This window comes from Mchenga conophoros, linkage group LG20 (genome assembly GCF_057382185.1).
Source record: "Mchenga conophoros isolate Kocher_MC1m ecotype Shallow Benthic linkage group LG20, M_conophoros_male_GT1.1, whole genome shotgun sequence".
NCBI lineage: Eukaryota > Metazoa > Chordata > Actinopteri > Cichliformes > Cichlidae > Mchenga > Mchenga conophoros.
In genome coordinates, this window is record NC_140545.1 from 203101 (window position 1) to 226915 (window position 23815).

At 41.5% G+C, this 23815-nt stretch overlaps 3 protein-coding genes across 7 annotated transcripts in view; 2 read left to right on the forward strand and 1 right to left on the reverse strand.

Annotated features, from left to right (window-relative positions):
• The window catches only part of LOC146549941 (transmembrane prolyl 4-hydroxylase-like), a 14163-nt gene extending 7972 nt beyond the window's left edge, over positions 1-6191 (reverse strand). The window contains exons 1-4 of the mRNA XM_085258717.1: positions 5330-6191; positions 4981-5062; positions 1166-1362; positions 922-1012 (exon numbers count right to left, since the gene is read on the reverse strand). Of these exons, the coding sequence (XP_085114843.1) occupies positions 922-1012; positions 1166-1362; positions 4981-5062; positions 5330-5698 (739 nt within the window). The 5' untranslated portion in view covers positions 5699-6191. The remainder of the gene's footprint in view (positions 1-921; positions 1013-1165; positions 1363-4980; positions 5063-5329) is intronic.
• LOC146549942 (secreted frizzled-related protein 5) lies at positions 2773-4733 on the forward strand. Its single transcript, XM_085259833.1, has 4 exons — positions 2773-3387; positions 3887-4062; positions 4145-4231; positions 4338-4733. Exons 1-4 carry the CDS (start codon positions 2861-2863, stop codon positions 4655-4657), a joined length of 1110 nt encoding a protein of 369 aa, XP_085115959.1. The 5' UTR covers positions 2773-2860; the 3' UTR covers positions 4658-4733.
• A 3624-nt stretch (positions 6192-9815) lies between the features above and the next one.
• LOC146549943 (cyclin-dependent kinase 17-like) overlaps positions 9816-23815 on the forward strand; it is a 45240-nt gene continuing 31240 nt past the window's right edge. The window contains exons 1-3 of one of the 5 annotated variants that reach the window (XM_085258710.1): positions 9816-10287; positions 15377-15537; positions 19617-19781. In XM_085258710.1, coding sequence (XP_085114836.1) covers positions 15408-15537; positions 19617-19781 — 295 coding nt within the window. In that variant the 5' untranslated portion in view covers positions 9816-10287; positions 15377-15407. Of the gene's footprint in view, positions 10288-10325; positions 10405-15376; positions 15538-19616; positions 19782-23815 lie in introns of those variants that run through there. The other 4 variants (XM_085258712.1, XM_085258711.1, XM_085258714.1 and 1 more) reach the window with 4 other exon arrangements.

Here is a 23815-nt window from a genome sequence, read left to right on the forward strand (position 1 = left end):
CAGACATACACATAAGTAAGAAGAAACCAGTCTTTCAGTTAAGCAGTGTCATGATTTCAGTTTCAGTATGATTTATGTTTGAATTCTACTAGAGGAAACGGTAAACTATAACAGCCTCCATTCTTTCTTTTCTTCAATTCCTTTTGCCTCTATCTGTAAAAATATGCTTTTACTCTCAGCAAAAATGATTGTCTGGTCCCCATCAGTTCCCCTGGGAGACAGTGTCCCAGCCACAACAATAGCTCCAGGGTGCCAGAGGAGAGATGGCCAGGGAAGGGGGGTGGGTTGGTAAACCAAAAAGTGTGGAGGAGGGAGATGGGGGGATACAGGGTATCCGGGGGAAAATTAAGAAAAGGGGTTGGAGAATAATTGGTTTTTAATGAGATGGGACGAGGCACATCCGGACTGGGACGTGTAGAACGCCTGGCACAATGCTATCAGGTCAAAAGGGTGTCACTCTTCTTCCTGCCTTGCCACTCACAGACTCGCACGCAATCACAGCCACCAGTGAGCAGTTAACTCCATTCTTACCAGTACACAGCCACTGCAGAAGCACTCACACACAACTGAAGGAGACTAGCCTAGTATTTACACACTTGAATTTGACCTGCACTTATTTACTGAGTATGTGACAAGTTTGCTGAAAGCAGGTGGAGACCAATTGCGACTAGCTAAAAAAAAAGAATAGCATGTTTTGACATTAAGTATTTTAGGGACACAGGTTTCAAAAAGCCCAATCAGAATTGAAATTTTTTTTTTTCAAATAACAAAGGTACAACATGGTGGAATAAACAGGAATCGATTAGGTTATAAACAGTATCTTCCAAATTAATTTTAGTTACATCTTCATCCAATTATGCTTTTCTAAATAGAGTCACTCAGGACAGAAGAGATGCATGTTTGAACTACATGAGCACGGACCTGTTGGGCAGGATTCCAGACCGGTCAGTATCTGCCGTAGATTGTCGGGACTCAACCAAGTTCCATCTTGAGAATGTGAATGACTCACAATCTAGAGGAAAGACCAGAGTGTTTTTCTGATCTCAGCAGAAAGCAAAACATGTTCTGACAGTTCATCTAATTTTACATTACATAGAAAATGACTTTTTCTGGAAATCAATTTTCCTCCTGCAACTGCAGATGCATAATGTTTCTCTCTCATCACCTCCTGCTTCTGAAGCAGCCCATCTTGGTTCAGGTCCAATAGGCTGAAGACCTCTTCTGTGCTGAGTGAAAGCAGGGGCTGGTTTGACTCCTCTTGTTCCTGGCTGGATGCTGTTGCCTGGCTGTCCATTAAGCCCTTGAGCTGAGCCAGCTGCACCACCACACGGCACTCCTCCTCAGACAGGAAGCCAGGGATCTCTGACAGGAACATAAAGACAGTAGTAGCAGATGTTATGATCCATTGGAGCCTTTGGCACATGTGACTCCATACTGCATGAAATACCAATTTATTTCACATTATCTAATACACAAAGCCATGTGACTGTCCATTACAAACTTTATGGGAAATCTAAAATTTCCCAGCTTACAGAATGAGAATAATGTAAGCTTCTCCCCAGTCCTCACTTCCATATAGACAATTAGAATAAATCATACATATTCCTCTTTTTTAAGTTCATTTTTTATATTATTTTACACCTTTTATTTTGACTCTTTGAATCTTATGTCTCTAATGATGTGTGAGTTCATTCTACATTAGGGTGATGCCAACTTTAACAACAAACTGCCTTACAGTATTTAAAATGGATGTTTTTCAACAACAAAAGGAGGTTCCTACTTCTCCTCTTTGGCTCCTAAATATTTCTTTCAGCAAGTCTACCTGTGTTTTCCCCCAAAATATGTTACACCGACAAAAAACTAAGTATTCTTAAATTAGATACAATATAAAGGCAAACATTACAAACGTGATTTCCTATAATTCATCCATGCCTTCAGTCATTTTCCATCCTAATAAAAGGCTTCCGGCAGGTCTGGCGCTTGTACAGTAGGGGCCTTGTTTGTCACCCGTGCCTTTTACACTGCACCCTTGGTTAACCCCCAGTCCAGTCAAGCCTCATTAATTGTGACAACTGATATGAATGAAGGGGGACTGAGCCTTCCTCTTCTCCCTCCCACCGCTGTCTCTCTTTCTCCCCCGGAAAGGAAGTGACCTGCTTGTCTGAACAGGAATCAGGCCACGGCTGCACAGCAGGACAACGCCAATTTTATTTGCATCCTGCGCAAATGTTTAAACAAAATGCAAAAGCATGCACTTTACTATCTGCACATGGGTCTCAGATGTTCTCTCGTTTCAGAATAATATCTGATGAACTTCTCTTGAACATTTCTTTGTGGAAAGTTACCCCCTCCTGTGGGCAGTAACAATCTCTTTACTATTAAGAACAATATCGGTTTCTAATGAGAAAGAAGTATTTATAATTTAAAAAAAAGATGCATAAATAATGCATAAACAAAGACAACAGAGGGAAACAAGGTAGTTAAGTGTGGGTTGACCGAAAATGTGGGTTGGAAAGAAGTGACGAGTTTCACTACTATCAGGGTCTGCATCTGCCTTAATGTATGCAAATGCCAAATGATTAACCTGGCTCTACAATACACATTTATATCTGCTGATCCATGTAAGTGCATCCATGTTTCTCTTTTAATATGCACTCTTCTCCTTTTCCTAATTCTCTACACCACCCCTTACCCCCTTCCTGTGCAGATCTGCTCACCACCCACTATAAATACACCTATTTGGCCATCCTCTCCATCACTTTCACACAGCGATCATCGATTACTCAAAAGAGACACTTGAGGATTTCTTCTACTTTTTGCCTTCTGAGCAGAAGAGCTCTGTCCTCATTAAATATCCAGAATGTCCTCCCATTCATCCTCCCTGCTATTCATCCTTCTGCTTGCTGGGCCTATTAATCTGTTAGCGGTGAGTCCCGGGAGAGTAAGTACAGGGATGGAGGAACAAGTGAGGACAGAGGGTAAGGTTGGATCTGGGGTAAAGAACAAGGGACACAGGGCAAGTATTGTGGACAACAGTGAAACTGGATTTGGAGATACCAGTGTTTCTAAACCAAGAGTTTTTCCAAGAGGGGATAGCGAAGTTCTAGGAGAGCCTGGTATTAGTAACTTCAAGTCCACACTTTCTATCAGCGAAGACGAACTATGGGAACCCAGCAGCTCCTCTCGCTGTGTCTCTATCCCATCAGGCATGGCCCTGTGCCAAAATATTGGCTATAACACCATGAGGATGCCCAACCTGCTGGGCCACGAGACTCCTGCTGAGGCTGTGCAGCAGAGCGCCAGCTGGTTGCCACTCCTTGCCAGAGAGTGCCACCCTGATGCCCGCATCTTCCTCTGCTCTCTCTTTGCTCCCATCTGTCTTGACAGGTAAGTTGTTATGTATCTTTTGTACTAGAATTTTTTTCATATTAATCTGACTTTTTATAGGAACCGTTATATCCCATGTTTTTGTTTAGAAATGGAGTGGATAGTGTAATACTGGAGGAGTCATAATTGCTGAAAGCACAAGATAACCACAAGTAGCTACAGACTTATTAACAGAAAAAAAATTCCAAAATGCTAGGTTAATGAAAATGTTGTTTAGGAGCACAGTCATCAAGGGATAACGCTTTTGACAACTATGCAAACTGTGCAGCAGTCTCAGCGGGAAAGCCCTGATTTCACAGAGAATCCAGGCCACCAGAAAAACCCTAAATCTCCTCTTTATCACATTAGCAGTCTGTGTGCAGTCTGGGTGTGAGGAACAAAAAAACAAGGACCAAATCTCTTTTAATCAAGTGTTGTGTTGTCCAGCACTGTGGTATTGATTTCAACCCATCATCTACTAATTGCTGCCCATCTTCCCTCTCCATCTCTTCTTCATCAGATTTATCTCACCCTGCAGAAGCTTGTGTGAATCCGTACAGGACAGCTGTGCACCGATCATGAGTTGCTATGGCTACCCATGGCCCGAAATTCTGCGGTGCGACCAGTATCCCGCGGACCATCTCATGTGTATCTCGTCCATCACTAACACCACCGCTGACACAGCAGGGCGTAGAGGTGAGAAACTGGCTACGCAGACACACCTGCTGACGCTGACTTTACTCAACAAGTGATTCAATTAGTGGTTTAACTATTTCAGCACCACAGGCGAGCTGTCGGGACTGTGAGCTGGAAGAGGCCTCCTCATCAAATGATTTACTTGAGACTTTTTGTAGGAGTGATTTTGGTGAGTTTCAATAAATATTTTTTGATTTTATAATTATCACACACATGTAAGGTTTGATAAACAGTAAATGTGACTAAGGACTTGTGCTTATCTGCCATCTTCCCAGTCGTGAAACTACGACTGACAAGGCTCAAATACAGCCCAGTCAGTCTATCTCTGTTCTCACTGGCTAGTAAACTGGACGTCCTGAAGCAGGGACCCTTGCTAGGTGGTCAGCTGCGCTCGCGCATCGAGCTGTGGCTGGAAAGAGATGCCACCTGCGTGAGGAACATGACACGCCAACACCCACGAGGCGGCACCTTTCTTGTGACAGGAACAGTGCACGGGGAGCGCCTGGTGGTCAACAAAGCTTTCACCTGGCAGAAACAAGACAAGAACCTGACGGCAGCTGCACGCAAGTGGAAACAATATCGATGCAGAAACTAGGATTATATGTTTAGGCAGAAAAAGTCGAACTGAAACAAGCACTAAACAGCTGTGGTTAGGGGATAATGTTTAATCATAAGCCTGTAAATAAACCTTTTCTTGTTTCATTTGTTGTTTTGTTGGGCTTTTTTCCAAATCATATCCAAACTATTGGTTGAGGAAAAGTTACCAGACAGTAAGATGGTCACAACTACAGTGCTCAATCAATATCAGCACCGTGCCAGTCAGGCAGAGTAGTTCAAAGAAATAAAAGATGTTAAATAGAAAATTTACAGAGTTTTTTTTAAGTTTCTTTATACCTGGTCTTTATTTGCAAGGCTTACCAAACAGCAATGGTTTCAGACTAAGCGTCTTCATTTCATGTGTTTTGTCTGGGACAAGAGACACCCTCTGAACATGTCCAACCTGCAGACGCACAAAACACATAATCAGAATCAGCTTTATTGGCCAAGTATACAATGGCTAACACATACAATGGTTTTTGCTATAGCACTTCCATGTCACACCAATTACTTTACATGTTTAAATACTTCAGGTTGGTCAAATGTAGTTGAAACTGTTTTAACTAGAAAGAAATGCTGACTTAACTTTACAGGAAGTAATGTATATGGGAGCAATAACCTTTGAGTCGAAATGTCAAACTATCATATCGATACAGTCCCCGTTTCTTACCCGTATTCCCTCAATGCGAGGGAGACTGAAGCTTTGACTGTAATCCTCCACATGCAGCTCTCTGGAGGACGGGGCAGGATGGGGTAGACTCTTCCCATTATCGCTGTCAGCAGCTGAGGACCCTCCGTCTCCACTCACAAGATCCCCAGGCCCGTTGTTGTAATGCACGTAGAGCAGCAGGGCGATAACATTTAGGATGTAAACATGAAAGAAGACCATGACCACGACGAAATAAGCCCGAGAGCAGACATTACTCCTCTGGATGTGTAGACGAGTGGAGCGAAACGGGGAATTGAAAGGTAAAGATGAAGGTTCGTCATTGTCGTCAAATTCGTTCTGCTCTTTTAGATATTCCTGAGCGGCTTCCATGTTGTTATTATAATTATTATTGCACCAACTGAAAGCTGGATATAAATATGGATAACTATTGGGTAAAGTTATAGCAAAAGTCAAAAGGTTTGGTTTGTCAGATGGCTCGACGTTAGTAAACCTCAACTAGCTAGCTACCTATGTAGCAAACTCGGCGGAAAACCTCTGACCGTTTCGAGAAAAATAAACCTTGTCGTCTCTGCCGCTTTCAGTCAAAGAAGTCAGACAGCTTCGCGCAAAAAAGCAGGTATGCCCACAGCCGTGTACTTTGTTTAATATATAATTCATCATTAACTGACGTAAACCTAATCCCCCTTTAGCTAACAGATGCGCTGCCCCTGACAACCTGCCTAACAACAGGACGGACAAGCCAAAGAGTCACGATGGAGCAGGTCGTCGTTTCGGAAGTCTTGGTAAATCCATAGCGGCCTCTAATGGCGCACAGCCGAACAAAAAGAGCTTGTATTTAATTATTCGTTTTAAATGATTTTCGACTTTTCTCTAAGCTTTGCTGAACTACTTTGGTGCCCGTGATTTTACTTCTTCAGGCTCCACGCAGTTGACCGTCTGAGAGGTTTAGAGAGGAACTGCCTGGTGCAACAACTCTTAGCCTCCTAAGACCCGAACTTATCCACGACATGCATTTTTAATTTCTCTTTGATATTTGGGCATATTGGGGCCCGATGAATGTAAAAACAAAGAATTACCAGATTTTTTTTTTTACCTTATTTTTGTTTTTAAGAAAAATGAGAGCCACAAATGACAATATTCATTTAAAATTTTGATAACAGTAGCAGTATAATGTCCTCGTAAGTGGATATCAGGCCCATGTAGAGCAAAATTGAGTATTTTGGTCTAAATAACCCAAAATGTGATGTCCACATATGTGGACCGCAGGTCCTAGGAGGTTAAAGAGTGACTGCAGTAATTTTGTTAAGTTTAATACTGCCCCGTTTACGTTTTATTACCCTAAAAGCTGTAAAATGTTAATATGTAGTAGTCAAATCAGCATTCTGGGAGAAAACAAAGTGTTCCCTCTAAAGTGTATCTAAAGTAAGCTAAAATTTACTCTTCAGGTTATTTGTGTCAAACTCCTGGTAAAGTGTCTTGCTAAACAACAACCACATTTGTTGGACAGTTATTTTAAGATAAGAGATAAGATAAGATAGAACTTTATTAATCCCTCGGGTGGGTTCCTCTGGGAAATTCGACTTCCAAAAAAAGCACAGCAACGACCAAAGTTACAGTTACAGAACTGTTATATATATATATATATATATACACACACACACACACACACACACACACACACACACACACACACACACATATAAATACAGAGACAAATATAAATAAAATATACAAAGGGGATAAATAGAATAAATAGGAATAAAAAATAAAAAAAATAAAAAAAGCATTATCTAACTTTGCTTTAATTTAAATTATTACTGGAACATAACTACAATTATATTAATAACCAGATGCATTATTCAAAGTCAAAAACTGCTTAAAAAGTTTTATAACTTTTTCCCCAAACAGTATTTTAATAATCATTCCTCCCATTTTGCTTCTAACATTTTTCATTATATGAAATTCATAGATTTGATTCCATCGATTTTTGAGTATTACTCGTCTATTCTATAATGTCTATAATGTCAGAGGGATGCAGCAGTCTCAAAATTGCAAAGCTCCTGAAGCGTGATCATCGAACAATCAAGCGTTTCATTCAAAATAGTCAACAGGGTCGCAAGAAGCGTGTGGAAAAACCAAGGCGCAAAATAACTGCCCACGAACTGAGAAAAGTCAAGCGTGCAGCTGCCAAGATGCCACTTGCCACCAGTTTGGCCATATTTCAGAGCTGCAACATCACTGGAGTGCCCAAAAGCACAAGGTGTGCAATACTCAGAGACATGGCCAAGGTAAGAAAGGCTGAAAGACGACCACCACTGAACAAGACACACAAGCTGAAACGTCAAGACTGGGCCAAGAAATATCTCAAGACTGGTTTTTCTAAGGTTTTATGGACTGATGAAATGAGAGTGAGTCTTGATGGGCCAGATGGATGGGCCCGTGGCTGGATTGGTAAAGGGCAGAGAGCTCCAGTCCGACGCCAGCAAGGTGGAGGTGAGATTTACAAGGAGGGAAAACAGTACACCTCTCTGAACAGTGTCTGGGAGGCTGTGGTTGCTGCTGCACGCAATGTTGATGGTGAACAGATCAAAACACTGACAGAATCCATGGATGGCAGGCTTTTGAGTGTCCTTGCAAAGAAAGGTGGCTATATTGGTCGCTGATTTGTTTTTGTTTTTGAATGTCAGAAATGTATATTTGTGAATGTGGAGATGTTATATTGGTGTCACTGGTAAAAATAAATAATTGAAATGGGTATATATTTGTTTTTTGTTAAGTTGCCTAATAATTATGCACAGTAATAGTCACCTGCACACACAGATACCCCCCTAAAATAGCTAAAACTAAAAACAAACTAAAAACTACTTCCAAAAACATTCAGCTTTGATATTAATGAGTTTTTTGGGTTCATTGAGAACATGGTTGTTGTTCAATAATAACATTATTCCTCAAAAATACAACTTGCCTAATAATTCTGCACTCCCTGTACAGTTTTTCGAATGTATAGCTATCATTTCTGTTTAATAAAAAAAAAATCATCATATGATGATGTGGGGCTAATGAGATTGTACTCTTCTGTCTGCTCAAGAGTGTTTTGTAATTTGATAAGCAATGCAGACATTTATTGTATTATGCTGTAAAATTTGTTAAGTTTATTTAAGAGTGGTGAGCCTGAGATGGTTTGGATATGTCTAGAGGAGGGAGAGTGGATTTGTTGGGCAAAGAATGTTGAAGATGGAGCTGCCAGGCAGGAGGAAGAGGAAGACCTTTGTGGATGCAGTGAAAGAGGGCATGCAGAGGTGTGACAGACTAGGATGCTAGTGATAGAGTGAGAAGGAGGCAGATGATATGTTTTGGGGACCCCTAAAGGGAGCAGCTGGAAAATAAAAGGAAGATGGTTGTTATGTGAGAACATATTTATTATAAAGTGTAAAATATGTAACTGCCATTTACGTCTGCTCTATTGTTTGTGGCATTTTCTTATGGCAGATGAATTTAATGGATAGAGTGTGTATGGTTTGGAAATGTACAGGGAGCATTTCATGTGTCTTTGTTGATGTTAATAAGAAAAAATTTCTATGGCATATCTGGAATTATTTTACTTGATCGTTATTATGATTTGTGTACTTTCGTTTTTTTAATGCTTCCTACATTCATACTCAAATGTGTTTATTATTTAATTTTATTTCAAAATATATGCTTACTGTAGTTGCTTATCTTGTTGCAATAAGTTGCGCAGAGTTTAGGCAATGTTCTGGTGCAGTTTTAGAAGCCAGACACAATGTTTTTCTCCTTCTATGCGTGCTAAGTGTACAGGGACTACTTTAAACAGTCCCTGCAGAATTTGTCTTATACGTGAATGCAGGCTTCTGCTTCTTGCTTTAGCCACGTGGTGGCGATGAAGTTCAGCAGGCAGAGTTATCCCCATCAACTGTTTGCTGTGTCATCTATGATTTCCCACGCAATTGGTGGGGAATCCAGGTGATCCCCTCTAAAAACAAAGGGATCACCTGTAATAACGTATTGTTTTTTTAATGATTGTCTTCAAAAACATGCGAAGCTGTTCAAGTATGTTCTAAAGTAGCCACGTTACAAGGAGAACAAAGCTGATAATGTTAATAAGGTCATTACTGCATGTAACGGGGCTTTTAAGGAGTGTAATTAAACTCATCCACACCAGCACAAATAACAAACAAACCAAAAAACCAAAAAATAAAAAATCCCTGCCGAATAAAATCAGTCTTAATTTAGCCTTCGCGATTATGGATCTTCGGGAGTGTTTGTTTGATGCTGGCAAGCGAAACTTGGCAGTAATTCCTTGATGTGGATGCCAACTATGCAGGGGTGGATCATTCTGCTGAATTTCCATAATATCTATGCATTATTCACTAGGAATTTTCTCTGAGGTGCATATTTAGATGGGAATGGGGTTTGGATAATGAAAGCTAATTTCCCCGGTGACGGTGCTACCCCGAATTAATCTATCTGACCTCCCCCTTTTTCCTGAGAAAGACACTGTTAAGAGTTGGTGGTTTTGGGGGTGGATGTTGAAAGGCTCCGATACGCACACGTTCACAGTGTATCTCACACACGCACATCCCTTGCGTTGTTTTCCGGGATCACGCCACTGCTTCCACTTGGGATCTACACAGCAGCAGCAGCAGCAGCAGCGACATGGCTGATCATCACCGGACGGGACGGTGCAGTTTGTGAGCGAAAGTTAACGCGAAAAATGAAATACAGCGGACCAGCTATGTAGTCATCCAAGCGACCGGACACTGCGACACACCGTACGGCGCTCCGATGCAAATTATTTGAAGGATTGGAGGCGATCTGGTGTATTTTTTTTTGCAGCAAAGTAGTTGGAGGAACTTGTCGCAGTGGCTTCATCCCAACGTGCTGCCTGGATTACCATACAGAAGTGGAACAATAGTCTCCTGCAGCAGAAACACTAGCAGGTCAGTGGCAGCGGTTCCCGTTTGTTTGTTTATATTCGGTCGTGTCGTCGTTCTGGCTGTGTTATAATAACCAGCATCTATACCCAACCACGGGTGTCCGATCACCTGACGTTCCAGGTAGGCTTATTTTTCGAGTCGTTAAACAAAGATGCCGTTTATAAGTTGGCGTGACCGGGGTCAGATTGCGCGTCTGTGTGGAAGTGCTGTAGACAGATCACTGCAGAAAACTGAATCGCAGTAGCAGATAAAGCCGATAAATGGCGACACGGGCACCAAAGTCCAATCCAAATTTAAGTCCCTTGGGCAATAGAGCCTAAAGTGTGAAACCATTTCGGCGCCCTACGCCGTTCAAATAGAAACTTAAAGGTCAGGATAGCGTCAAAGATGACCCCAGCCCCCCTTTCCTTTGAGTTTCTGAGCTTGCTTGGCGGATGTTTAACTTTTCTTTGCCCTGCTGGATTCTCCTCCTACCGGATACTCGCGTCAGGAAAACACGGGGAGAGAGGAACTGGCCGAAAGTGTAAAAGGCCTGGAAGGTGGAGGAATCTCCCAGCCAGGCCCGAGCCGGAGCGCCACCGTGTATGTTTGGTGTGTTTGCTGTACGTGGTGCTGTGTGGGGGCTGCTTTGTGCTGTTCACTTGTGTGCGCCCTGCCCGCAGTCACGTCGAGACTGTACGGGATATCTCGCCCGTATATGTGACAGTCCAGAGAGAGTGTGCTGCGGTCCTGCAGTGCTGTCGATAACCTCGTGGATGTTCGCCATAAACCCACACCGCACACGCTGAACAATTAACGTCACTGGCGAACGCAGGGCTCCACATTATTTCCTTGAAGTGTGCTGGGAGTATCACTGTGCGCTAAATAATTTATGGACATCTCAAAGTGGGAAGTCCAGATTGAACACTGCGCGCATCCGTTACTTCTGTTGCCCTTGCAATGCACCCCGAATAAAATAAAATGACACTAATAATCCACGAACAGTAATAATGCGTGATGATCTTGAATATGTATTTTAATTTGTGGTCATGAGTTCCTGACCCTTCTACTCTTCCTTTTTCTTTGGCAAAGAGCTCTTTATTTCAAAGTGGGGATGTATTGCCAGGAAATCACTTCGTTACACAGTAGGAAGAATTTTCTTGAATGTTGTTCATTTTTATAATCGAATAAGGTAGTTTATATTCAGAACAGTGTATTCTTGTTATTATTACTATTATTGTTGTTGTTGTTGTTGTTACATAATGATAACGTTTTGGATGGAAAGTTATTCAGTAGTTAAACTGTGCCAACTTTCCATAGATGACAGTATTGTAATGTAGTGTTCTCCCAATGTTCCCAAATGAGCTTTTCGGATCTACTTCTGTGTATAGGCCTGCATCTATGTTATTGTACCATGATGTTATCATAATATTGTTATGTCTGAAGAGATAAGTAAGATTAAAAGTTATATATTTGCCATTTATGTATCTAAAGTCCCTTTGTATTAATATCGTGATAATGATAACAGTCACACTGCAAAGGCTGAAATGAACATGTACTAATCTTTCTGTACTTTCTCTGATCCTCATGAGCCAGATCTGCCAACAATCATACAGTCACACTTTCTTCTCCTCTCATGGCACACAATGACATTCTAGATCTTTTGCTCAGTCTTTTCCAATATGTTTTATTTGTTATTTTGTTGTGCTTGTTCATTCAACTTCTTTCCATATATTATTCTCTTAATCTGTCTCCGTAGATTCAGATTTAGTGATGGGATGCAGACAAGAAGCCCTTGGGTTTATAATGAGAAGGGACTATTGTCTGGGTGGATGTGTGTCGGATTCTGTAGTTGGGCAGATTTGTGCGTTACTCATGCATCCCCAGGCTGCTGTGCAAAAGCAATGTTGTGGCATTGGAGTGGCACTGAGTGCCTGTTCCACTCTGCCACATTGCATGTGTGTGCATGCATGCGTATGATTCATGTGTCATTGAATTTCAGAGTAACGCTTGTTTATTTCTAATGAAAAGAAAAAGAAAAATAGGTGCTGGATGTAAGACAATATGGCTGAAGAAAATGGAGACCATGGTCACACAAACAGCTGAAATACTCTGTGTGTGTGCATGTGTGTTTTATGAATGCATCGGACAGCTTGTGTGTATATTACACATTCATTGTGCAGGCATCGGCCCCGTGGTCCATTCATTACTTTTCCTCTGAAGAAGTCATAATTGGCATAATCCTAGAGCCAAGTTGGATGAATGATGCTCCGTTATGCTCTCATCCCAAGAAGTTTGGCAGGAAGTTTCTGAAGCTGACACTGGCATGTTTGGGTGTCAGTACTGAGAGATGCGAATTTTGAATTATCAGCTTCTTTTTTTTTTGCCTCTTTCTCTCTCGCTTTTCCTTTTCTCTTTACCTCATAGACAGAAACTGCGGTTCCAGTCTGGGCCTGTAACCTAGCAACCCAAATGGTGTGTCTTGAATAAATCAGACTGTTCCTCTTCTTTCCTCCTCAGGAGTCTTTTAGTTCACCTCCAGGCTACAATATCCATGCAACCACCCCACACATGCATGTGAAAACACAGTGTGGTAGAAAGTCAGAGGTTTTATCTTTTTCCTGCTTTATATCAATTACTCCGTTGACCTTTGATCTCTTGTGTTGTTTTATTACACAGCCCTTCTTAATGCATATGAGTTTATGCTCTGTATTGCTTTCAGAGCTAAAACACCAGTGCTTGTTATGCTTTTGAATGTCCTAGAGAATGAGTGTAGCCTTTGTCATCTGGAGTGCGTCCCTCCATTAAGTGGGAGTTATGCATAGCAGAGTTATTTGTGGTTTGCCAGGTGTCCGTCTGCACATGCTGCAGCATGGAGCCACATGTCCTATCTCATTCACTGATGGGGCTCTGCCAACTTCGTCACACTCGCAGCTCCATCTGCATCACACAAGACTCAAAATTGAGTGCACAGTCAATTTGATTCTTGACCATCACTGTTGCACTTAAACGCTCCGGAACATCTGAACACATCTTATATTGTCATTAAGAATAAAATGTGGTATAGCCTTAGCTTCATAGTTTTATTAAACAAAGCTCATCAAGTGGAAAAAAAATCTGTCTGTCTTGAATTTCCTGAAAAAACATCTTTAAAAATAACAAACCTTACAATTTAAGGAGGATTAAGTAAGCTATATTTCCATAAAATGAAATATTTATAATGAATGCTATGTGTTTATTTTGTATAACAGTCTATTAGAGACCCTTATTTTGTTCTATGATAAAACTGGAAATCTTAAGTTGCTATACATACAGAGATACCCAGAAGTGCTTCTCTGTATGACCCACTGGATGCTGAGATTTGTGTTACTGTCCATGCTAATTCAACCCAGATAAGAGGAAGACTGGGGAATTGGTTATTGTTGTGTGCCTGTTTGTCTGTGTCTATGTCTATGTGTGTGTGCTTGCCTGGATACCAGCAATATCTGTCTGTCTTAATGATAACACTGGCATTTATTTATCTGGGTAATAGGCAGAAAATTATATCTCAAGTGTTTCCCCCTAATATGACTCATTTATTCCTGAAAATTTATGGATAGTCACTCCAAGGTTACGTGAGGAGAACCCAATCTTCTTGTCCAAGCAGCCACCTTCTCTAATGAAGTCTGGGAAAGCATGCAAATGAGGATTCGGGGGGGGGGGGGATTTATTGCATACTAATAATCCATGTAGCGCATAATACAAAATAAACAAGTTACTTTCCTTTTTCTCTGTTTTTTCCCTTCTTTGGCTTGTTTTTTTATCTTCGAAGAAAAGCTTGCAGCTAAGGTGTAAACGACATCTAACTACAGTAATCTCATGTAAACTGGCAGAGGCAATGTTGTGAGCAATAGATATTGTCCTAAGCACATCTTCTGGTGAAAAAAGGCCAGTTGTCCCCAGCGCTAATGTTTGAATTCCCTCTGAGCACTAGTTGTCTCTAATAGGCCTGAAAAACGTAGAGCCTGAAAGGATGAATGGCTTTTGTAGAGGCCTCCAAAGTTGGACACAAAGAGAAAGGCAGTGGGTGCAGTGTGTATTTGCCCATGTCGCTGTGTGAGTGTGTGTCTGCGCACTTCTGCGTGCTAGCTCACAAGCCCTTATGGGTTTGATAGAAGGAGCAGGAAGTGGAAGGGAGACAGGAATACTCTGCCATAGCTGTGCCTACCTTCAGGCCATTAAGGCAGAGAGTAGAAGACATAACAAACTGACTTCCATACACAGAACTCCACACATGCAAAGGCACAGTACTGTACATACACTCATGAAATAGAAATGTCTACTGAGAGGCGCCCTAAACAATATATATATTTGAAAGCTCACTGAGGTTTACAAAGAGGTATACAAGCACAAATACACACAGTGTGGCTGTACCACTGAATACATAGAGCAAGTTGCTGTAAAAACACTATGTCCCTTTGTCCACATTTATTTTAAGGATGGGATACTTCTGTCCTGCAGATGCATAGACACTGTGCCTTATTTACAACTAACTTTCCACCAGTTTAGTTATCATATGAACAGCAGGCTAAAATGGAATATTGAAGGATTTGCTGTAGATGTGTCGATGCGTCGTATGATAATACTTTAGACTGCAGTTCATACGCAATTAATTCATTGCATGTAGTTTATGGACCACCCAGTGAAATGCTTGTCAATCACAGCTCATCTGGGAAAGCTGCTCTGGTCTGAAACCTCCGGGAAGTTGCATTGTCAGCAGTTTGGTTTTATTTTCTGTACTTTTTTTGTTTGTACATTTCTTTTTCTCTCTTTTTCTACCCCTCCGTGGGTTTTCTTCATCTCATTCTTTGTCTTTTATTCTGCAATGTTTGCTCTTGGGATACATAACAATGAGGACACAGGCTGTATGAGCAAACAGAATTTCTGGGAGCTTAACGAAATGCAGAAAATGCGCACGGGTTGCACTGCAATAGTTTACCTGCACAATGATAGAATAACAGGGTAGCATGGATGTGGTGGTTGCCGATGGTGATAATGACAGCTCTGAACATGTTGCAGGTAGTGCTTTTGATTATATAATTATAATGAAGGTGGTGCTTTTCTTCCCCCTCAGGCCTGAGGGCCCCAGTTGTGTGACTGAAAAGATGGACAGGATGAAGATCATCAAGCGGAGGCTGTCCATGTCTCTACGCAGTGCTCGGCCCGTTGATGACTCTCTGTCCGAACTTGCAGAACAGATGGCCTTGGATGAGGCATCCACAGCCAGGGACAATGGTGAGAGATGTGAACGAGTGCCCTCACACATGTACATGCAAACACATTAGCAAGCATTGGCACTCAGACATACAGTATGTGCACAGAGACCTACAGTTAAATTAACAGCCAAAGTTAAAATTTTTGTGACTGAAACGTAGTGTGTTTGTGATGCTCAACTACACTACACTGTGTGCACCTACATACAGTGGGGCAAAAAAGTATTTAGTCAGCCACCGATTGTGCAAGTTCCCCCACTTAAAATGATGACAGAGGTCAGTAATTTGCACCAGAGGTACACTTCAACTGTGAGAGACAGAATGTGAAAAAAAAATCCATGAATCCACATGGTAGAATTTGTAAAGAATTTATTCGTAAATTAGGGTGGAAAATAAGTATTTGGTCACCTCAAACAAGGAAAATCTCTGGCTCTCACAGACCTGTAACGTCTTCTGTAAGAAGCTTTTCTGTCCCCCACTCGTTACCTGTATGAATGGCACCTGTTTGAACTCATCATCTGTATAAAAGACACCTGTCCACAGCCTCAAACAGTCAGACTCCAAACTCCGCCATGGCCAAGACCAAAGAGCTTTCGAAGGACACCAGGAAAAGTATTGTAGACCTGCACCAGACTGGGAAGAGTGAATCTACAATAGGCAAGCAGCTTGGTGTGAAAAAAATCAACTGTGGGAGCAATCATCAGAAAATGGAAGACATACAAGACCACTGATAATCTCCCTCGATCTGGGGCTCCACGCAAGATCTCATCCCGTGGGGTCAAAATGATGATGAGAACGGTGAGCAAAGATCCCAGAACCACACGGGGGGACCTGGTGAATGACCTGCAGAGAGCTGGGACCAAAGTAACAAAGGTCACCATCAGTAACACACTACAACGGCAGGGAATCAAATCCCGCAGTGCCAGACGTGTTCCTGCTGAAGCCAGTGCATGTCCAGGCCCGTCTGAAGTTTGCCAGAGAGCACATGGATGATACAGCAGAGGATTGGGAGAATGTCATGTGGTCAGATGAAACCAAAGTAGAACTTTTTGGTATAAACTCAACTCGTCGTGTTTGGAGGAAGAAGAATACTGAGTTGCATCCCAAGAACACCATACCTACTGTGAAGCATGGGGGTGGAAACATCATGCTATGGGGCTGTTTTTCTGCCAAGGGGACAGGACGACTGATCCGTGTTAAGGACAGAATGAATGGGGCCATGTATCGTGAGATTTTGAGCCAAAACCTCCTTCCATCAGTGAGAACTTTGAAGATGAAACGAGGCTGGGTCTTCCAACATGACAATGATCCAAAACACACCGCCCGGGCAACAAAGGAGTGGCTCCGTAAGAAGCATTTGAAAGTCCTGGAGTGGCCTAGCCAGTCTCCAGACCTCAACCCCATAGAAAATCTGTGGCGGGAGTTGAAAGTCCGTGCTGCTCGGCGACAGCCCCAAAACATCACTGCTCTCGAGAAGATCTGCATGGAGGAATGGGCCAAAATACCAGCTACTGTGTGTGCAAACCTGGTAAAGACCTATAGTAAACGTTTGACCTCTGTTATTGCCAACAAAGGTTATGTTACAAAGTATTGAGTTGTATTTTTGTTATTGACCAAATACTTATTTTCCACCCTGATTTACCAATAAATTCTTTACAAATCCTACCATGTGGATTCATGGATTTTTTTTTCACATTCTGTCTCTCACAGTTGAAGTGTACCTCTGGTGCAAATTACTGACCTCTGTCATCATTTTAGGTGGGGGAACTTGCACAATCGGTGGCTGACTAAATACTTTTTTGCCCCACTGTATATACTGGAATTACAGTAACACAGTGTATAGTAGAAGAAACAGACAAACAGCTTATACTGTTCTTATGATAAAGAATAGATGTGTCATCTCCATAACCCTTGTAGGAGTTGCAGAGTCTGACTCCAGCATCTGTTATGCAGATTTTCTTTTCATGCAACTGCAGTTATTAAAGGACACCTGCTCTTGTTTTGCAACATTTCAAGACATTACGACTTCATTTAGAGCTTTTATTCAGTACAAGAAGACCAAGCAATAACTAAATGATGGTGTAGGTGGAGAGGGTTAAAGCAAAGGTCCTTTATGATGGATGAAGGTCATACAGAATTAAGGGAGCAGATCTTTCACTTTTCCTCACTTTATGTCATTCATTTACACTGATGCCCTCTCAGAAATAACACATTTCTTAATGCAAATATCTCATAAACTGTATGTGCCTGTTTAAATGTGTGTTTGTCACTTTTTTTCATGTCCACTACTCTCATAAAGTCATACAGACATGCAAATGCTACACAGAAGCATATTCATGGTAGCTTCATCTGCTTCTATAACCCACTGAAGCCATCCATGTTAACCATCATCATCTTTACCACAATCTTCATCACAATTAACCTAACAATTCAGTTAACCACTCAGTCATCAAGACTGAATGGCAGTGTACGCTGGGAATGTGTGGGAATTCCCAAATCTGTCAGAACTCAGACACACTGTTTGATTCTTCATGTTTTCACATAAGAGATAGAAAATGTCTTTGCTTCTAGAAGAAAGTCTGAAAAACAGTGTCATCCTAAGACACTCTGGGTGCCATCTGCTGGGCATCGTCCGTGACTGCAGGTCCCACTTGGGAAGAATCAGAGACCTCGCACCCAGGCACTATCTTTGTATGTGTTTGTCAGAACATAGGGAGAAAGGAGGGTGTCTCAGCTTTGGCAGATGGTTTTTGTGTCAAACAAAACAACAAAGCTTAAGTGTTCAAATATAGCTGTGTTCTGTTGGCTGCTTGGCAAGGAGCGATGATGCTTGCTTGTTGCTGTCACTACAGCTCCTGGGCTGCAGCATCTATAGCTCTGCCCCATTCATTTTTGCTTACTGGCTTCTTTCTCCTTTTCATTCTATTTTTACATCCCTTGCTTTTGTTTTGATAGCTAAACCGATGTCATTTCCAAAGAGTCCAGCTAGCAAGTGAGAGAAGGAGTGGAATGGAGCTAGTGATGAGGAGAGACATTAAACTTTAACCAACTGCTCTACATTACTATCTCCTTCTGTCCTTTTCCCTTGCTGTATCCTCCCCTTCTCCCCCTGGGTGCACAGCATCTCTCTATATAAGTCAAACTGTACAAAAGAGTGGTAGAAAATACTTCTCACATTTTTCTTGCTAATGAGAAGCAATGTCAAGGCTCGTGTTCACTGCAGTTCCTTTCTGTCAGTGTATTACTGGACCAGTTAGCTTGTTTTGCTTAAGTAAAACGGAGAAAAAAGAAACTCGGCTGGTGAATTTACCTTTGCTTGGTGATTTGAGTGAAATTTGAAGAGCAATTTGAAGAGAATTATGTCGTGTGGGCCTCCACCCACACTCTACTAACAGAATTCAATAATTACACATTAATCTGTGTGAAAGAAAGCTGACAGTACATGTATGCTGCATGTAAACGTCCTTAGTTTAGGTGCTTTGCTTTGGAAAAACTCAAGGAGTTTTTGACCTTTAGGTGTTCATTTTCCAAACACAGACAACCAAAAATCTCTTGTAGCCCTTACATCAATGATTATTATTACTCCCATAGCTCGGTGACCTGTCTGCTACAGTGTGTCTGCAAGTTTTATGTGTGCATGTCTGCATTTCTTTCTGCTGCTACTTCACTGTGAGTTCTATGAGTCAACAGATTTTCCACGATGCATGCCTTATGCCTCGTACACTTTCTATTTTCATTTCTGTTTCCGTGCTACAGCGGCTCCTCACATAATTACAGAATGATTACAGCATGATTACAGGAGCTGTGTGCATTTCCAGCCTTTTATCTCTTACTACTACATATTGTACTGTTCCTACATGTTCTGCTACCTTTCTGTGCCTGTCTGTGTGTGACTTTGTGTCATCTTTTTTCTCTTCTTCTCTCATTCCATTTTACAATTCCTGTCATCTTTTTCTCTATTTCACTGTTTTCTTCCTCTCGCCTGAACCCCTTTCTCTTTTCTTTGATCAACCTCTTTCCCTTCTGAGTTTTCTGTTCTCTTTTGCATCCACTGTGGGACTCTCTTTCTCCTTGGCTGTCTGTCTTCATTGTGAATCTCAGAGCCCATGGTGGTGTGCTCTGTACACCCTCCCGCCTCCCATAGCGCTCCCTCCTTCCTGCGTCAATATGCTGGTCATCTGGGCCGCACCGCCCTGCGCAGAGAGCCAGGTGGGGGGCTAGAACGAGACAGAGCCTTCCTGAGCCTGCACAGGACTGGATCTCTGGGTACACACACACACACACACACACACACACACACACACACACACACACACACACACACACACACACACACACACGGAAACCTGTAAGTAAACAAAGAAACATACAAAAGGTGCTGAATATTCATGATTATTCATATTTTATGCTGCTCTGTATGCCACTATAGGCATTTAATTGAATTGCTGACACTGCTGTACAGAGTGCCGTTCATTTTCTTATATTTTGATTCCAAGGAGCGTGACTGTCTTGTAATTTTGAAGTGATCATGAGCGCTAGCTCTCCAGGCTTTTTGGAGGTTTTTAAAATTTTCTTTGCGCATTGGCTGCTTTTTCATTCGTTTATAGCCCAGTCCTTGACCGTGTTCAGAGGAACGGTTTCCTTGTTTCTTTTTTTTCCCTTTTTGGTCTGTTGAGCTATTTAACACTAACACTATACCTGCCTTTTCAAGGAAAAATGCACCAAACTCAAGGATGAACCATTATCGTATCTACAGATAACAGAAATCTTAGCAAAGTTCCAGTTTTAAATTGATAGTAAGCTTTGTTATTAGTAGCCTGTCACAAAAAATATTCACATTTCTTTAGTTGAATCAAATATCACAGTTTGACAGGGATAAAATAGTTTTTTTGCACTAGCAAAGAGCTATTTACCCTAAACCTGGCATATTTCAGCATGGTGTGCAGTGTGTCCTTAAATAAATTTAGGAAACTGGAAAATGAGCCTGCATCAGATTGTCAACCTGTCCGAGGTGTACCCTGCCCCTTGCTCTTTGTTAGCTGGGATGACTAAACTCATAGATTTATGGACACAGAAGAGTACCATCAGATTTTGATTCACAGATGCAATACCATCTCGAAAGCATCTGAATCGCACACACATGCACGTGCACAACATACTAACGGTTTGTGAAGACTTAAAGAAACAAGAAAAATTTGGAAAAGGGGTTCACATTAAAACTCATAAGATCTGTACACACTCTGTTCTGCCTTACATAATGTATCTTCACTTACGTTTGCATCTGTTTCCCGTTTTCCTAGCAAAATATAAAGAAATGAGGGGTGGCTAAATACTTTTGCATAGCACTGTATAAAGTACTTATTATACCAACTGGCTTTTACAGTTACATCATAAGTTCATGTTCAATGATGCACCTGTGTAAAATGATCAGATAACCACAGTGAACATTGCTGCTTTGACAAGTCAGTTTCCTCATTGTTTTCAGTGTCATTCAGTCATGTGTTTTCTGTGTGTTTGATCCTTTTTTGCATGTGAGTGTTGTGAGCATGTGCTTTGTGTACAAGATGCATCTGAGTGTGAACAATATAGAACTTTGTGAAAGAGAACTAGGAAGTAATAAGGGACACCGTGTTCGTGCTTCAATATCGACTGCTTTAAAGATTTAGAAAAAAGAAAGCAAATAAAACACAAATGATACGAAGAGCAAACCGACCAGACAGCTGCCCTGGAAGGCACCAGAAGCATATGCACCTTTTTACCACAACTTCATTAGAAACATTATAACATTCAGTTGTGCATTTGGGTTTGTAAAATTGATTAACTTTATCTACTTTTGCAAAAATGTAGTTAATGCTGAGGTCATATTTAGCAATACAGATGATCCACTAGGATTCTTGTTGCAGCTGTATAATATATAAACCTTGACCCGCACAAAACATCAGGCCAGAGTAATACTGCCACCCTTTGAAATAGTCACGTACTGAACTCGTGTCAGTTTTGCTTCCTATAGGCGAGGCGTGTGTGTGAGTGTGTGTGTGTGTGAGTGTAAAACAGTGTTTACCGAAACAACTTTTCTATCCTGGCAACACTTACTATGAGGGTGGAGGGATAAAACTCTAATGACCTTAATCCAACATTTACAAACACGCACATATAACACATGCTCACAGCACTCACATGCAATTACTTTTTCCTTCTCTCTACATTATGTAATGTGGTCTGTGGCTATATAGATCCCAGTAATCTCATTTCCCACTGTGGCAGAACGGCTTATATCAGGAGCAGTAGGGCAGAATGTACCGAAGAAAAGAAAGTCTGGGATGGATGGAAAGAAAAGATGAGGATGATCATGCCGGAGATGGGTTTCGAATGAGATAAAGCTTAACAAACTGTGATTTATGAGAGAATGAGAGGTAGAAATGATAAAAGCGTGAGGAGGAATGGTAGGGTTTTTCACATCAGCTCCTTCAGGAGTCACATCAGACTTGTGTTGTGAATACCCTGCGAGATGGAGATAGACCGCAACGAGACTCCTTGCATTCACTGAGCTTTAGATGAAGGGAACTCGACTTATAACAGCAGCTTATGGTTTGTTGTAATCCTGTGAGCTGGGAATATGATAACTAGACAATGCTTGAATAAAACTAAAACAATCCTAATGAAAAAACAGATACTGCAACATAGGGGAGGGTTGATAATGTACTATTGCATGGTGCCGTACTTGTATAATAATAATGCTGCTTATTTCCCAATTTGAATATACTGATACTATATTTTTAAAGCTTATATGTCGACATTGACGATATTGTTAAGATAACAGTGCTTTTTTAAAATAGAAACAAACCAAATGTTTCATTTCATTATGAGATTCAGGGATATTTTACATATTTAAAAAAAGCTATCAGTGTTTTCTGGTAGAAAAACTATGCATTGGTTTGTTGACCATCTTACCTTCTTGAGCCCACAAGTTGTTGATCTGGCAGTGACTTCATTGTAGGAAATCCACGGGTGCCACTGAGTGTACAGAAGCTCCTAAAAGGACATAGACTTGACTCAGCCTAGAAAGAAGGCTACTCTATTATTTAGGTCTTGATAAGGTATAGTTTAAAATGTTGAGAGGCACTGCGTGTGTCTGTGCGTGTCTGTGTGTGTGTTTCCCACTAGTTGGTCTCGCTGACTCACTGTGTGCCACTCAGCAGTCAGAGCACGTTGCAGCCTTTAATAGAGTGACATGATGATGCAATCTCTTGTTCCTGCGCTAAAGAGATTACCCACCCTTTCACTTTTTCCCTCTGTGTTTGTCCAACTTGCGTTGTATCAGTTTAATTTAATACACTTTTAATTTGTGTAAATGGGCTGTGGGGTTATATGTGTTTGGCCAGGAGTCTGAGTCCAAAAGGTATTGCAGATTTGTGATATCTGTTGTTATCTGGGCCAACACCCACTCCCAGCACACTGTACTTACAGTCAGGAAAGATGAGCAATGCAGTTTCAGTGTTACTTCTCACCACTACCTCATCTTTTTGTCTTCCTCTCTCTGTCACGCTCTCTCTCTGTCTCTCGCTCGCTCTAATTGTAGTTACATGGTTGGGGATTAGCTGGTCCTCCCGTCTGTTTTTACTGCTGTGCTAAAAGCTGCCTGCTTTTCTCAAAACCTGTCTCAGGCTGCTGTTTTTCAGTACTGTCAAAGAAGTCTCCTCTTGTTCCTTTCCCCCCTTTGTATTTTCTCTTTCCCTCTGCACACATCAAAATACTGTATTTAACCTCCAAATAAGACCAGAATGGTGCAAAAGATAAAAGCTGGCACCTTGTTAAGACCACCCTTATCTCCACCCATACCACGAGAGACCGCGTTGTCTGTGCCAGGGATTTAATGTAATGCATTAATGCTGTATTAATTGCTGTAGTCCTCTGCCTCACTGCATACATGCTCAGCCATCCATTTGCTCACTCCCGGATTGGTTTTAGGAAGAACAATGGAGTGGACTCCTTTTATGTAGTCGGTCTCATAAGCTTTTTATGTGTGTTAGGGTGACTTGCTGTTTGAGAATCTTATGGCTGAGCGAAGGAAGATGTTACTAATGAATGCATGTATTTTTCAGAGCTGCATATATGGGGTGGGGGTAGAGTGTGGGGTTGAGATGTAGCCGGCCAGCATAAACAGAGCTGGTAGCTTACAGTAGGCTCTTTGGTCTTAGTAATTGAATAATGAGATTCCTTAGATGAAGATAAAAGGTTTAGAGGTAATTACTGCAGTCTAAATTCTCCCACCCTGCAGCCTTGAGTGCGCGTCTCTATGT